This window comes from Nipponia nippon, unplaced genomic scaffold (genome assembly GCF_047370975.1).
Source record: "Nipponia nippon isolate SJK-2023a ecotype South Korea unplaced genomic scaffold, ASM4737097v1 scaffold_7, whole genome shotgun sequence".
In the NCBI taxonomy this organism is placed as follows: domain Eukaryota; kingdom Metazoa; phylum Chordata; class Aves; order Pelecaniformes; family Threskiornithidae; genus Nipponia; species Nipponia nippon.
Genome location: NW_028262391.1, coordinates 10,612,523 through 10,624,576, shown reverse-complemented (window position 1 = coordinate 10,624,576; position 12,054 = coordinate 10,612,523). Strand labels below are relative to the sequence as shown.

Here is a 12,054-nt window from a genome sequence, read left to right as displayed (position 1 = left end):
CCAAGCTTGTGTTAAACAGGCTAATTTATTCCACCTTTGTTTCTACAGGCCTAACGTCAATAGACTGATATTTCTCATTCTGCTGCAATTGAAGAACTTTTTCAGATTTGCAGATGTGTATCTTTATGAGTCTATAATGTCTCATCTTTGTATCACCTGGTTTACCTACTATTTCAATTACAGGACCATCTCATAATGTGTAAGAATTTGGACTACAAATATGTAATTGTAACAGAATTAACTTATCAACCAGTTAATAACCAAAAAACCCCAACGAAACCCAGCTGTCTTTATCCTCTAACATGTATGTATCCAACAGAAAGTTGCCTCCTGCAAGACCTTTGACTCAGGTTCTTGTTAAAGGCAGAATGCCAAATGAGAGGTACTGCCACTGAACTGAGCTTAATGGCAAATTTTATACATCTGCAACCACTGTTAGACATGAAAACTTTCATGGAATTCACTTGGAGAACTCCATGTGCTGTAGCTGAATGAATGACAGGTATGTGATATGTGTGTAGCTACATGAATGACAGAATGTTCACCTCTCATTGCCGTATGTGATTCATCTGTGGTCTTTCATGCCAAAGTGCAGTGTCACTGTACTAAGTCAGTGTACAGCAGGCAGATCATAAAACAAGAGAACATGCTGCCTACAAGAGTAAATAAATTCCTACCTATATGAGAGAAAAATTCTCTGAGAGCAGTTGTGGAGAGTTTGGTTTGGTTTTTTTTTTTTGTGTTTTTATAAACGGGCCATCTTAACTGTGTGTAATAAGGTGAATAGGACTGAAATATGGATCTGATGTATCCTGATGTGAAATGCATCCCTGTCTATCAGCCTGATCTATTTCTACTGAAAACAGTGCTGTGGTTCTAGATAAGCTTGGGTGGAAAAGAGATGGATTTGATCCCATTACTGTTCCCCCCCTCCCAGCCCCATTTTAAAAGGACAAAGAGCTGATTTCAGCGTTCTGCAATTCTAGTGATTCTAGGACTTACTGTAGTCCCCACCTGGTGCTTCACTTATTTTTACAAACATTGTCCCACCTCCCAGGCTTTTTCAATGTCTTAGATTTTTGCTGGTGTTTTGCAATTTTTAGGAAAGACAGGCCAGCAAAGCAAGGTGGTGGGGTTGCTCTTTATGTGAGAGAGCAACTGGAATGTATCGAGCTCTGCCTAGGGGTGGATGAAGAATGAGTCGAGAGCTTATGGAGAAGAATGAAGGGGCAGGCTAATATGGGTGACACTGCTGTGGGTGTTTACTACAGGCCACCTGATCAGGAAGAGGAAGCTGATAAGGCTTTCTACAGACAGCTGAAAGTAGCCTCACGATCACAGGCCCTGGTTCTCATGGGGGACTTCAACCACCCTAATATCTGCTGGAAAGACAACACAGTGAGGCACACACAGTCCAGGAGGTTCCTGCAGAGCATTGATGATTGATAACTTTTTGACACAGGTGGTGGAGGAGCCAATGAGGAGAGGTGTGCTGCTGGACCTTGTACTAACAAAGAAAGAAGGACTGGTGGGGATGTGAAGGTTGGGGGCAGCCTTGGCTGCAGTGACCATGAGATGGTGGAGTTCAGGATCCTATGTGGAGGAAGCAGGGCGCTAAGTAGGATTACAACCCTGGACTTCAGGAGAGCTAACTTTGGCCTCTTTGAGGACCTATGTGGAGGCATCCCATGGGTTAGGGCTCCAGAAGGTAGGGGAGTCCAAGAGAGCTGGTTAATATTCAGGCATCACTTCCTCCAAGATCAATGCATCCCTATGAGTAAGAAATCAAGCAAAAGAGGCAGGAGACCTACATCATCTTCGAAAGGTCATGGAGAACAGGAGAGGTGCCTGAGGACTGGAGGAAAGCCAATGTCATTCCAGTCTTCAAAAAGGGCAAGAAGGAGGACCCAGGAAACTACAGGCCAGTCAGCCTTACCTCCATCCCTGGAAAGGTGATGGAACAGCTCATTCTGGATGTCATCTCTAAGCATGTGGAGGAAAAGAAGGTTATCAGGAGTAGTCAAGATGGATTCAACAAGGGGAAATCATGCTTGACCAATGTGATAGCCTTCTATGATGGCATGACTGGCTGGGTAGATGAGGGAAGAGCAGTGGATGTTGTCTACCTTGACTTCAGCAAGGCTTTTAACACTGTCTCCCATAACATCCTCATAGGTAAGCTCAGGAAGTGTGGGTTAGATGAGCGGACAGTGAGATGGATTGAGAACTGGCTGAACGGCAGAGCTCCGGGTGTTGTGATCAGCAGCACAGAGTCTAGTTGGAGGCCTGTAGCTAGCGGTGTTCCCCAGGGGTCAGTACTGGGTCCAGTCTTGTTCAACTTATTCATCAGTGACTTGGATGAAGGGACAGAGTGTACCCTCAGCGAATTTGCTGGTGATACAAAACTGGGAGGAGTGGCTGATAAACCAGAAGGCTGTTCTGCCATTCAGCGAGACCCGGACAGGCTAGAGAGCCGGGCAGAGAGGAACCTAATGAAGTTCAACAAAAGCAAGTGTAGGGTCCTGCACCTTGGGAGGAATAACCCCATGCACCAGTACAGGTTAGGGGTTGACCTGCTGGAAAGCGGCTCTGCAGAGAAGGACCTGGGAGTCCTGGTGGACAACAAGTTAACCATGAGCCAGCAACGTGCCCTTGCGGCCAAGAAGGCCAGTGGTATCCTAGGGTGCATTAGGATGAGTGTGGCCAGCACGGTGAGAGAGGTTATCCCCGCCCTCTACTCTGCCCTGGTGAGGCCACATCTGGAGTACTGTGTCCAGTTCTGGGCTCCCCAGTTCAAGAAAGACAAGGAACTACTGGAGAGAGTCCAGTGGGGGGCTACGAAGATGACTAGGGGACTGGAGCATCTCTCTTATGAGGAAAGGCTGAGAGAGCTGGGGCTGTTTAGCCTGGAGAAGAGGAGACTGAGAAGGGATCTTACTAATGCTTACAAATATCCTAAGGGCGGGTGTCAGGAGGATGGGGCCAGACTCTTTTCAGTGGTGCCCAGTGACAGGATAAGGGGCAACGGGCACAAACTGAAACACAGGAAGTTCCATCTGAATATGAGGAAGAACTTCTTTACTTTGAGGGTGACAGAGGAGTGGAACAGGCTGCCCAAAGAGGTTGCAGAGTCTCCTTCTCTGGAGATATTCAAAACCCACCTGGACATGATCCTGTGCAACCTGCTCTAGGTGAACCTGTGTTAGCAGGGGGGTTGGACTAGGTGATCGCCAGAGGTCCCTTCCAACCCCAACCACTCTGTGATTCTGTGAACAGTGACACATCGTCGCAGTATTACTAACCTTCGAGAAGAGGCTCACGCGTCATACAGAGTATAAACTTTCTAAGTAACAGCTTGCTAGCTTCACTACAATTTTCTTAGATATTGAGGCTAAAGACCAGCAGTGTATTTACTGACTACCCTGTAGCTTTTCAGCTGGTTTTCCAGAATAAGGAAGCAGAGTCTTCGGAGTATAGAACAGGAAGAGAAGCTAAATATAGCTATCATACTGTTGTAAAGCCTGGCTTCCTGGTAATAGGCGCCAAATAACCCAGATCCATTACCCATACTTTCACTCAGTCTTGATAGCTTGATACTTCAGACCAAGCATGTCTACTTCCATCCATCTTACATCAAAATACTGTTCCTTAAGTGTTCATACCCAGACAATGTTAGATAAAGGTAAATGGTGAGACAGATTTATTTATTTGGCTCTACTGACCATTTTGGTGAATAAATCTCATCTACCCAACCTTTCCAACCAGAGGTGATCTGGGGACATCAACAACATTGCTGGGCAGCCCCACTGGCTTTTCATCCCCTGTCTTTTCTATGAGGATCTGGGGGTCATTTGAAAAATTCAGTATCATCACACAAAAATAAGTTAGTTCCTTTGCTTTTACATAATTTGACTTCAGTCTGGATTTACTTTTTTGTTTGTTTCCCACAACATAATCTTTTATTGCAGCTTTGTTCTGAGATACATGCTCCGGAGAGACTGGGATATATTGCACAGGCATCTGAATCACAGTGTTATTTTTCCTTAGTGGTCCTTCTGTAAATGAAGCACCATTTTTACTCACCAAGCCATTAAAAGCTGTTTTAGTGACTGGTATAGGGAGTTCCATAAATTCTCAATAATAAAAACTTTCAGTGAGAATTTCCTAATTCCCTCGATCTATGCAAATACTTATTTCAGTTAAAGCAATAATAGATATATATGTCAGAAAGATGTGATTATCAATTAACCCATCAAAGAACCTGGCAGCCTTTAGCATTTGCCCAGTTGGTTCCTAGTATATAGAGAACACCACTTTGGAAAAACTAAGGTTTCTTTGTAGAAATTGCTCCACTCAAGGCCAAGTAAATGCATAATAAATAAGTGAGCTGATTTTTTACCTGCAAAGATTAAATCATACTGTGATAATTTTCTTAGTCTGAGAGCAGGCTCCCTGAAGTAAACATGCAGCTCAAAAATCTAGTCTTAAGTCTGACATGAAAATGAGTTTCATAGTTTCATCTTTCAATCAAAAAACCAAGACCGTGATCCTTTCTGCCTGAAGTTAGACAGAATTTAGCTATTGAAAACAATAGGAGTGTACCCAGTGCCACACCTAAATTAGTAGTAACTAATTCTATTTAAGTTTGATGCATATTTTACAGCAGAACCCCAAACACACTATCTGCCAGGGACAATACCTGTCTGTGTTCAATGCTATTGGTACCCTCAGGAAAAAAGGCATTTGAGAGCCCTCTCACAAGTTGGCAACCCTTCCAGTTGCACCTCACAACTGCAAGAATTGCATTTATACTTAAATAGGATTTCTAGTATTACTACTGTCACCTTAAAAACATATTTGCCTAAAAACATTAGGTCTGGCCCTCCAGTCTGATAGAACTGCTTTATATCCTTCTGTTTCTGCAAAGAAGCCTAAAGCTGACAGGCCCAGGCTCTGGTTCCAAATACATTTCTTCAGCATCAGTGATGGTTCAAGATGTCCCTGTCCCTGCTCTGCCAGCTTCCTTGTATCCGCACAATTGTCAGTGTGGCTTGTGATGAACCAGATCAGGGAATTAGTCTAGATGAACAGTGACTTGGGTTTCTTCTAGCTGTGTCATTTCTATACGGATGGTGGCTGCGAAAACCAACTTATTCAGCATTGTCACTTAACCTGAAGCCATAGCTCTGGACAGTTCAAGACAGCTTTGGACAGTTCAATATTGTGTACTTCATGGGATTTTGTGGTTGTACAAGGTAAAATTTTAGATGTTTCTGGACTGCCACTATATGGATCAAAGCAAAGCCCCAAACATCTTTAAAAAAAGGCTTTTTTCAAATTTGAATTGAAATTTCCTGAGCTTTACCCTCTGAGCAAAGTGGAAACTGTTGTCCATCTCAAAATACGTGGAATTTGCATGTCCACACAGGGACGACAATAATTACATCTATCACTATTTGCTAGGAATGAAGATTGGTGCGAAAAGCACCCTAACACAAATTCTACAGGACAATACACCAAGTCTAAATATGAAAGAGAAGGTATCCAGTATCCATTAAAGAGCTGTGGGGCCTGCTTTAAAAGACGTGCTTGCTTGAATAAAATGTTGCCTGATAAGTCAGCGAGGATCTGCTTGAGCTCAGGAGCCTGTCTGCCACGTGCAGCGTAATTTTAAGTGAAAATTTTCCCTGAGCACAGATGAAATGCTGGGCTTTGAGGGAACACATTATCCTTATAGAACACAAAACGATACAACATAAGGAGCAAGTCCACTGAAACCTTTTTGATCACTCGCTGTTATTCAGAGATACCAGCTGCAAAGCACTGCCTCCGTAATAATTCACTACCTACTGCAAATCTATAAATTGTCTGAGCGCTTCAAAATAACAAATGACTAGCTCAACTTTCCCAAAGAAAAGAAAATTCACTAGAACTTTTCCATTGCACGCAGCTGTTACTAACATCAGCTGATTTGCTATGCCTTTTCACGTCAGTCTTTACAAAGAAATATTTTGTAGTGTGAAAAAGGACTGCATGTTGTAAAAACAATGATCCAGAACTAAGGATACCTACCCATGACCTGAGCCCAGAAAATGAAGTGTCTCATCCACATTAGTAAAATATTAACAGAGGTTATTGGTTGTCATAGTAAAATGAGAGGCTGCACTGAACGTAATTTCATTTACGGACATTCAGAAAATTGACATCACGGCTGTGGGAATGTATAAATAACCAGCACACTGCATTTCTGATCGACTGCAGCAACATCTCTGAAGGGGGCATTCTACGGGCTCAGCTCCTCTAAAGGCACAGCAGAAACTGGATTTTGTAAAGTACACCGAGAAGCTCCTTTTTATAAAACAGTTCTGAGAACGTCTGAGAGATTTTTCCTCTGCCTTTAATTGTGTTTGCCATTTCTTTTAAAAAGCATGTGCAGGGGAGGTTGTGCTAAGTGCCTGGGAACCACTCTTATCCCCCTGGCTGTGCTATGTACCCTCGCTAACATTTTGTTGTTTTTCCCTGGAGGAAAAGTGGTTGAAAACAAACTACACATTACAGATGAGGTTTGGTGCTTCGGAGGGATCTTGGGATCTGGTATATTGGTGAGTATATGAATTCAGACATTCCTACCTTCCCCCCCCCCCCCCGCCCCCCCCCATGACTTTGCATTGATGAATTTCCTCAGTACCTCAAATGCAGGTTCCAACACTGCAAATTTGTCTTTGATAAACAAGTAACTTAGAGGTCATCCAACAGTTTTGCAATAAGTAATTTAATTTAGTGATAAGGAAAAAAAAGACATAGAACTGTTATATGTAAAAGCATATGTAACTTGAATTCATCCCAATTCAAACTGTATTTCTGTTATTGGTAGATGATCTTTCCTGCCTTGGTATTTTTGGGCCTTAAGAATAATGATTGCTGTGGATGCTGTGGTAATGAGAGCTGTGGAAAGAGGTTTGCGGTAAGTGAGAGGAAACATGACAAAAAAGTAAAAGCTGAATTGTTACTGATACGATGTAAGTATCTTCTGTTTACAGTCATTGAGACACTAGAGAGATGCTGTCCAGAGTGTAGGACACAAAGCCCTGCCATTTGTCTGAGTGCTGGAAAGTAGAAATAGCAGGCTGTAAAAATTGTATTATGCCTTTGATGTCATGCCACAGGTACCACAACTGTACTACCTTGTTGTATTTTGCTATCACAAGATACTTATAGTTGCTATCACAATTAAAACTAATTTCTGAAAGATCTGCACTTTGTTTTGCATAGCATAACAGCTCTCTCTTTAGCCATTTTTTGTTGGCAGTTTTTAAAATTATTCTGACAGTTGGGCACTACATTCCCAACTCACTGCAGACCCATGCAATGGGCTGTGAGTATCTCACTCGGTTCATAGGAAATTTCAGGTTGGGAGACACCTCGGGAGGTCACCTAATCCAGCCTCCTGCTTAAAGCCGGGTAGACCAGGCTCCACTTGGAATTTATAGCTTGCTTTCACACTAGAAGTAAGAGTTTCAAATGTATACCTTCAGACACTACTAAACATTTCAAGCATTTTAGTTTAAAAATGAGATTAGAGAAAAAAAAAATATATATTTCTACTAGGAAAGTCTGTCCTTGTGAAATAAATTGTTTGGCTCAAGTAGATCATTACACTTTTTTATAAAGGAATAGGTTTTTAATTGAAAAATAAGGAAAAAACCAAATAGGAAAAGAATCATGACAGTGAGGTTAACAAGGAGCTTCCCTAAATCCCCTGTCTTTGATGCTGTCTTCATGCAATCCCAACAAAGCAGGTAGAACTTTGAGGCGGGAGGGAAATGGAGCCACATATTTCTCTTCACCACACTGTATTATCAATTTTCTGTTAGCAGTAAACATACCTTAGTTTAGCTTTGAAGACCACATATAACTCAGCGACTACCAAAGTACGAACGTTTTGCTGTCAGGCTGCCACCCACACCTCTGCAATGCAGCTGAACTGGGCGCACGGTTGTACCCAGGGGGGTGACCAGCTGTGAGGTGGTGTATGCAAGCTTAAACTGTGTATGCATGGTGCTGCCCATAAAGCAACCTACGTTCCGCAGTGCAGTACCTTGTTGACGACTTCTGTTAGAGCGCAGCTGACTGAGACTGGGAATATTAATACAGTCACAAGTACTAAGAGAGACTAAAAGAGTGCTGGTGGCCTTACCACAGCATGACTGAGAACTGAATTTGGTTTTGTATGTTAGCAGAAACACCGTTGTTACGATGTCTACTACATAAACATAATGTTTAAGTTAGCCCCATCAGATATATCAACGTAAAAATGCGTGTCAACACTCTCGTGATGAGGTCTGAATAAAAGCTCACAGACCTGAAAGTATGTTTCTTTTCTTCCTCCACCTATATCACTTTGATCCAATAAAAGACACTGCCTCTACCTACAAACTACTATGGCTACAAGTGCTTCAGAATTCAAGCAGGGCACTAGTTTTTGCATGATTTATTTACATATTAGTATATATGAAAATGCTGTAATGGAAAGCCAGAAAAATAAAGACATCGTTTCCAATCCATTCCAGTTGCACTATTAAAGCTAACGATGACAAGTACCTGCGAGGAGATAAAGTATACCAATATGAAACCTGAAGGGGAGACTCAGGAAGGAAAAAAATTACTTGGTCCAAATATGACCAAGATACCAATGCTAGCATGTAAAGGGTAATGCAGATTTTTTTTTAATGCCTTGAGTGGTCCAAGACTTCAGTCTTGCTAATAGTCTCTTGAGAAAAACATGCACTTCAGTGAAACACAAGGACCTTGAACAACAACGAGGTCTATTGGATAAATACTGTCTCAAGGGGAGGAGTGCCATCTACTGTGTCAGCATCGACCCCTTTCGTCTTCAGGCAAATGGTGCTAATTCTTTTAAAGCTTCTAAATACCACTGCAGGTATGCATTATACATTTATTATGTAATTGCAAACTAATATATTTTAGCTGCTCAGGAGTTGACTATTTTGACGGTTAAGAGCTGAATTTAGGGAATGCACATTCATGTCAATAGAGTACATTTCATTGTTTGAATGAGAACAAAAATAACATTATTTTTCTCTTCATCAGATGTTTTCTTCTATAATATTTGCTGCAGTTGGAGTTCTGGGAGCTGGATACTGCTTTGTTTTGTCAGCAGTAGCCCTAAACAAAGGCCCTAAGTGTTACACTGGATCAGAGTGGACCTATCCTTTCCAGGATAGGTAAGACAAGACAATCAGAAAAAAAGTTATGTATGTTTCAAGTTTGTGAAATGATTTAACTTCCAAATCTGTTGTATAAAAATGGGAATTATACCGTTTGTCTAAAAGACAGAAGCTCTTAGATGAGCCAGCAATGCACAGCAATACTAAATAAGGTTCAAGAGCAAGGATGTAAAGACTAGCAAGGATGTAAAGACTAGCAAGTACAATCAAAACTACTGAGTTTCAAAGGAGCCAATAAAGAGAAATGCCCAGCCTTCTAGGTTATTCTTGGGATGATAAGCAGTATACGGGGATAAATTCCACCTAGATGAATAGCAGTGACATCTTATATTGAAATGTGATGGTATTCCAAGAATTAGTATCTATGTGTCATTTTATCTTGGTTACGGAATTTGGAAGTTGTCTGTTCTTCACACTCTGAAACTCAAACATGTTTGCTGTCAGGTGTGTTATTACTTTCAGAGAGGTGGTGTGAAGAACGTGAAACCCTAGCAATCCAATTGCTCAGGGCTGAAGTTAGCAAAGGTCCAGCTGAAAACAGGGTACACTGTGTTACCAAGGAGAGCAGGACAGATCGACAAGGGATGCAGTAAGCCCCTCATCACCTGAGCATCTTTAATGCAGACTTCCTCAGTCAAGAGTGACCTAGCAGCGTTTCTTGCATAATACACCACAAAAATTATAGTTTGGGTTAAAAAAAAAAAAAAAGAGATACAATGTTGTATGTTAGACATTATTTGTTCATGGGCCAGTGAGGGCTGGAAACCAACTGCTTTGGTCTAATTCTGGGAGTATTTGGAAAAATATACTCTGTTTCAAACACAATTTTGGTTGCAGTCAAGGAATCACTTGACAAGAACACAAGAAACAAAACAGCATTAAGAGTATGCAGGGGAAATACAGTAAGTGGTTAAGCAGTTCACAATTAAATCAAAATGTGAAGGTAAAAATTATGGAAAATACTTTTACCTAATACTGCTGTTCTTTAGACAAGTCATCTAGAACAGCAAAGGTTGTTCTGTTCTGCTCAGTGGGCAAGAGGTGACTGGTCTTGTAGCATTTGATGTTTTGTTAGGAAAACTGAGTTTATTCATCTTTTATCATATTGTTTTGGTAATTCACTTGCTTTGTTTTTATTACAATGTAATACAGTAAATTAAGACAAATATTTAGATGTAGACACACACACCCCGCACCCCCCGGGGGTTCTGCCAAGGAGGAGCTATGGAAGGTGCCAGACTCCCAAGGTGCCCCTGCCAGTCCCCTGTCTGTAGGGGCGTGCTTTGTGGGTGTATGACGTACCGCCAGATGTCAGCACTGCTTCACCCAGCAGAGAACCACAACAGCAGTAACAAAAACGCCTTCGACAAAAGACAGTGGCACGGACGAACATCCATTTGGCACATGCTTGGCTAAGATCTCTTCCCAAAATACCAGAAACTGTTCAATTGTATCTAATACATGCTCGTCTCTAATTGTTCCCTTCTGATGCCTTGTCTTTTCAAATGAATTGCTTCAGTTGATCTAGAAACTCAAAAGAAATCATGTTCCATTGCACCAGTGCAATAATGGGAATTCTTTCTCGCAGTACTGAAGCCAACAGAACATCACAACAGTGACAACTTGTCAGCCATGACAGACCCCCTCTCTGCAAGCTAACGTCATCCTCTTCGTAACTGTTTTGTTCCCCCCCAGGAATTACCTTGCTAACCACTCATTGTGGAGCGCGTGTCAGCTACCCGAAAACATCGTCCCGTGGAACCTGACCCTCTTCTCCTTGCTGCTCATCATGAGTGGGATCCAGGCAGTGCTCTGTGGCATTCAGGTGGTGAACGGCCTGTTTGGAACAATCTGTGGGGATTGCACGTGTTGCGGATGTTGTGGGGTGAGCAACTGATGATTTTCTTTCGTTATTTTGTGTACTGATGATAGTTATAGATACACCTGACTAGCTGACAGCCTGAAAAACTAAACTAGCCTTCATTCAGTGCCATGATCATGTTTTCTGAAGTACAGCTGAAAGCCTACAGTGTTGCCAAGTGCTGAAAATATGATTTCAGTCCATATTTATGGTGTTTATCTGACAGCTTCCCATAGCCACTGGGAAATAATAAAAACCTTTGAAAGTCACAGGAATAGTAGCCACTAAGTTACCTCCATGTTTTTATTCTTCCAGGGAGATGGAACTGTCTAAAGAATATGAATGTTGCAGACAAACTTCCTTATTTTGGGAGGCTCCCTTTTGCAATCGTTCCATAAAGCAGCCCTCAGATGTATCATCCCTGGCTAAGAAGATGAGAATGAAGGGCACTTCCCCCCACTAACGTTATGAACCCCTGACTCCCTTTCTAGCCTTCCTGAAACCCCTCATCATGGAATAAAATAAGTGAAATTCAACTCTCACATTCATATTTATTGTTGTAAAACAGCTTGCATTTAAAAAGAGGGTATTCTCAGGTAAAATATTTTCTCTCCTGAGTCAGCTTTCCAACAGGGGATCACCAAATGCAGCTGGTACAAGTTCAGTTGTAATGCAGTTGTGTCTATTTTCTTTTGAGGTTTATCAGGTGGAAATACCACAAGTCTAAGTTTTTTTGAGTACATGTTTACATTACGTGGAAAAGTGAGGACCTGTCTCTTCCAGACCTGCTATGATTAAAATGCTCTCTATAAAGCAAGTCTCTGTTACAGAAGAGACTCATGGATCTCATTGTAAGGTCACTTTTCTTGACTGTGTCTGACAGATGGGTGTATTTAGCAGCACTGCTGTGCAGGTAAGTGTAGGGTCAAAGCAACAGGCGTATGT

General features: G+C 41.9%; 1 protein-coding gene across 1 annotated transcript; it reads left to right on the top strand.

Moving 5' to 3' along the window:
- Positions 1 to 6,237: 6,237 nt before the first annotated feature.
- Positions 6,238 to 11,645, top strand: TM4SF4 (transmembrane 4 L six family member 4). The gene is made up of 5 exons (XM_009468391.2): positions 6,238 to 6,602; positions 6,875 to 6,964; positions 9,112 to 9,245; positions 10,944 to 11,133; positions 11,425 to 11,645. The coding sequence occupies exons 1-5, from the start codon at positions 6,429 to 6,431 to the stop codon at positions 11,440 to 11,442; spliced, it is 606 nt and encodes a 201-aa protein (XP_009466666.1). The 5' UTR covers positions 6,238 to 6,428; the 3' UTR covers positions 11,443 to 11,645.
- Positions 11,646 to 12,054: the final 409 nt, after the last annotated feature.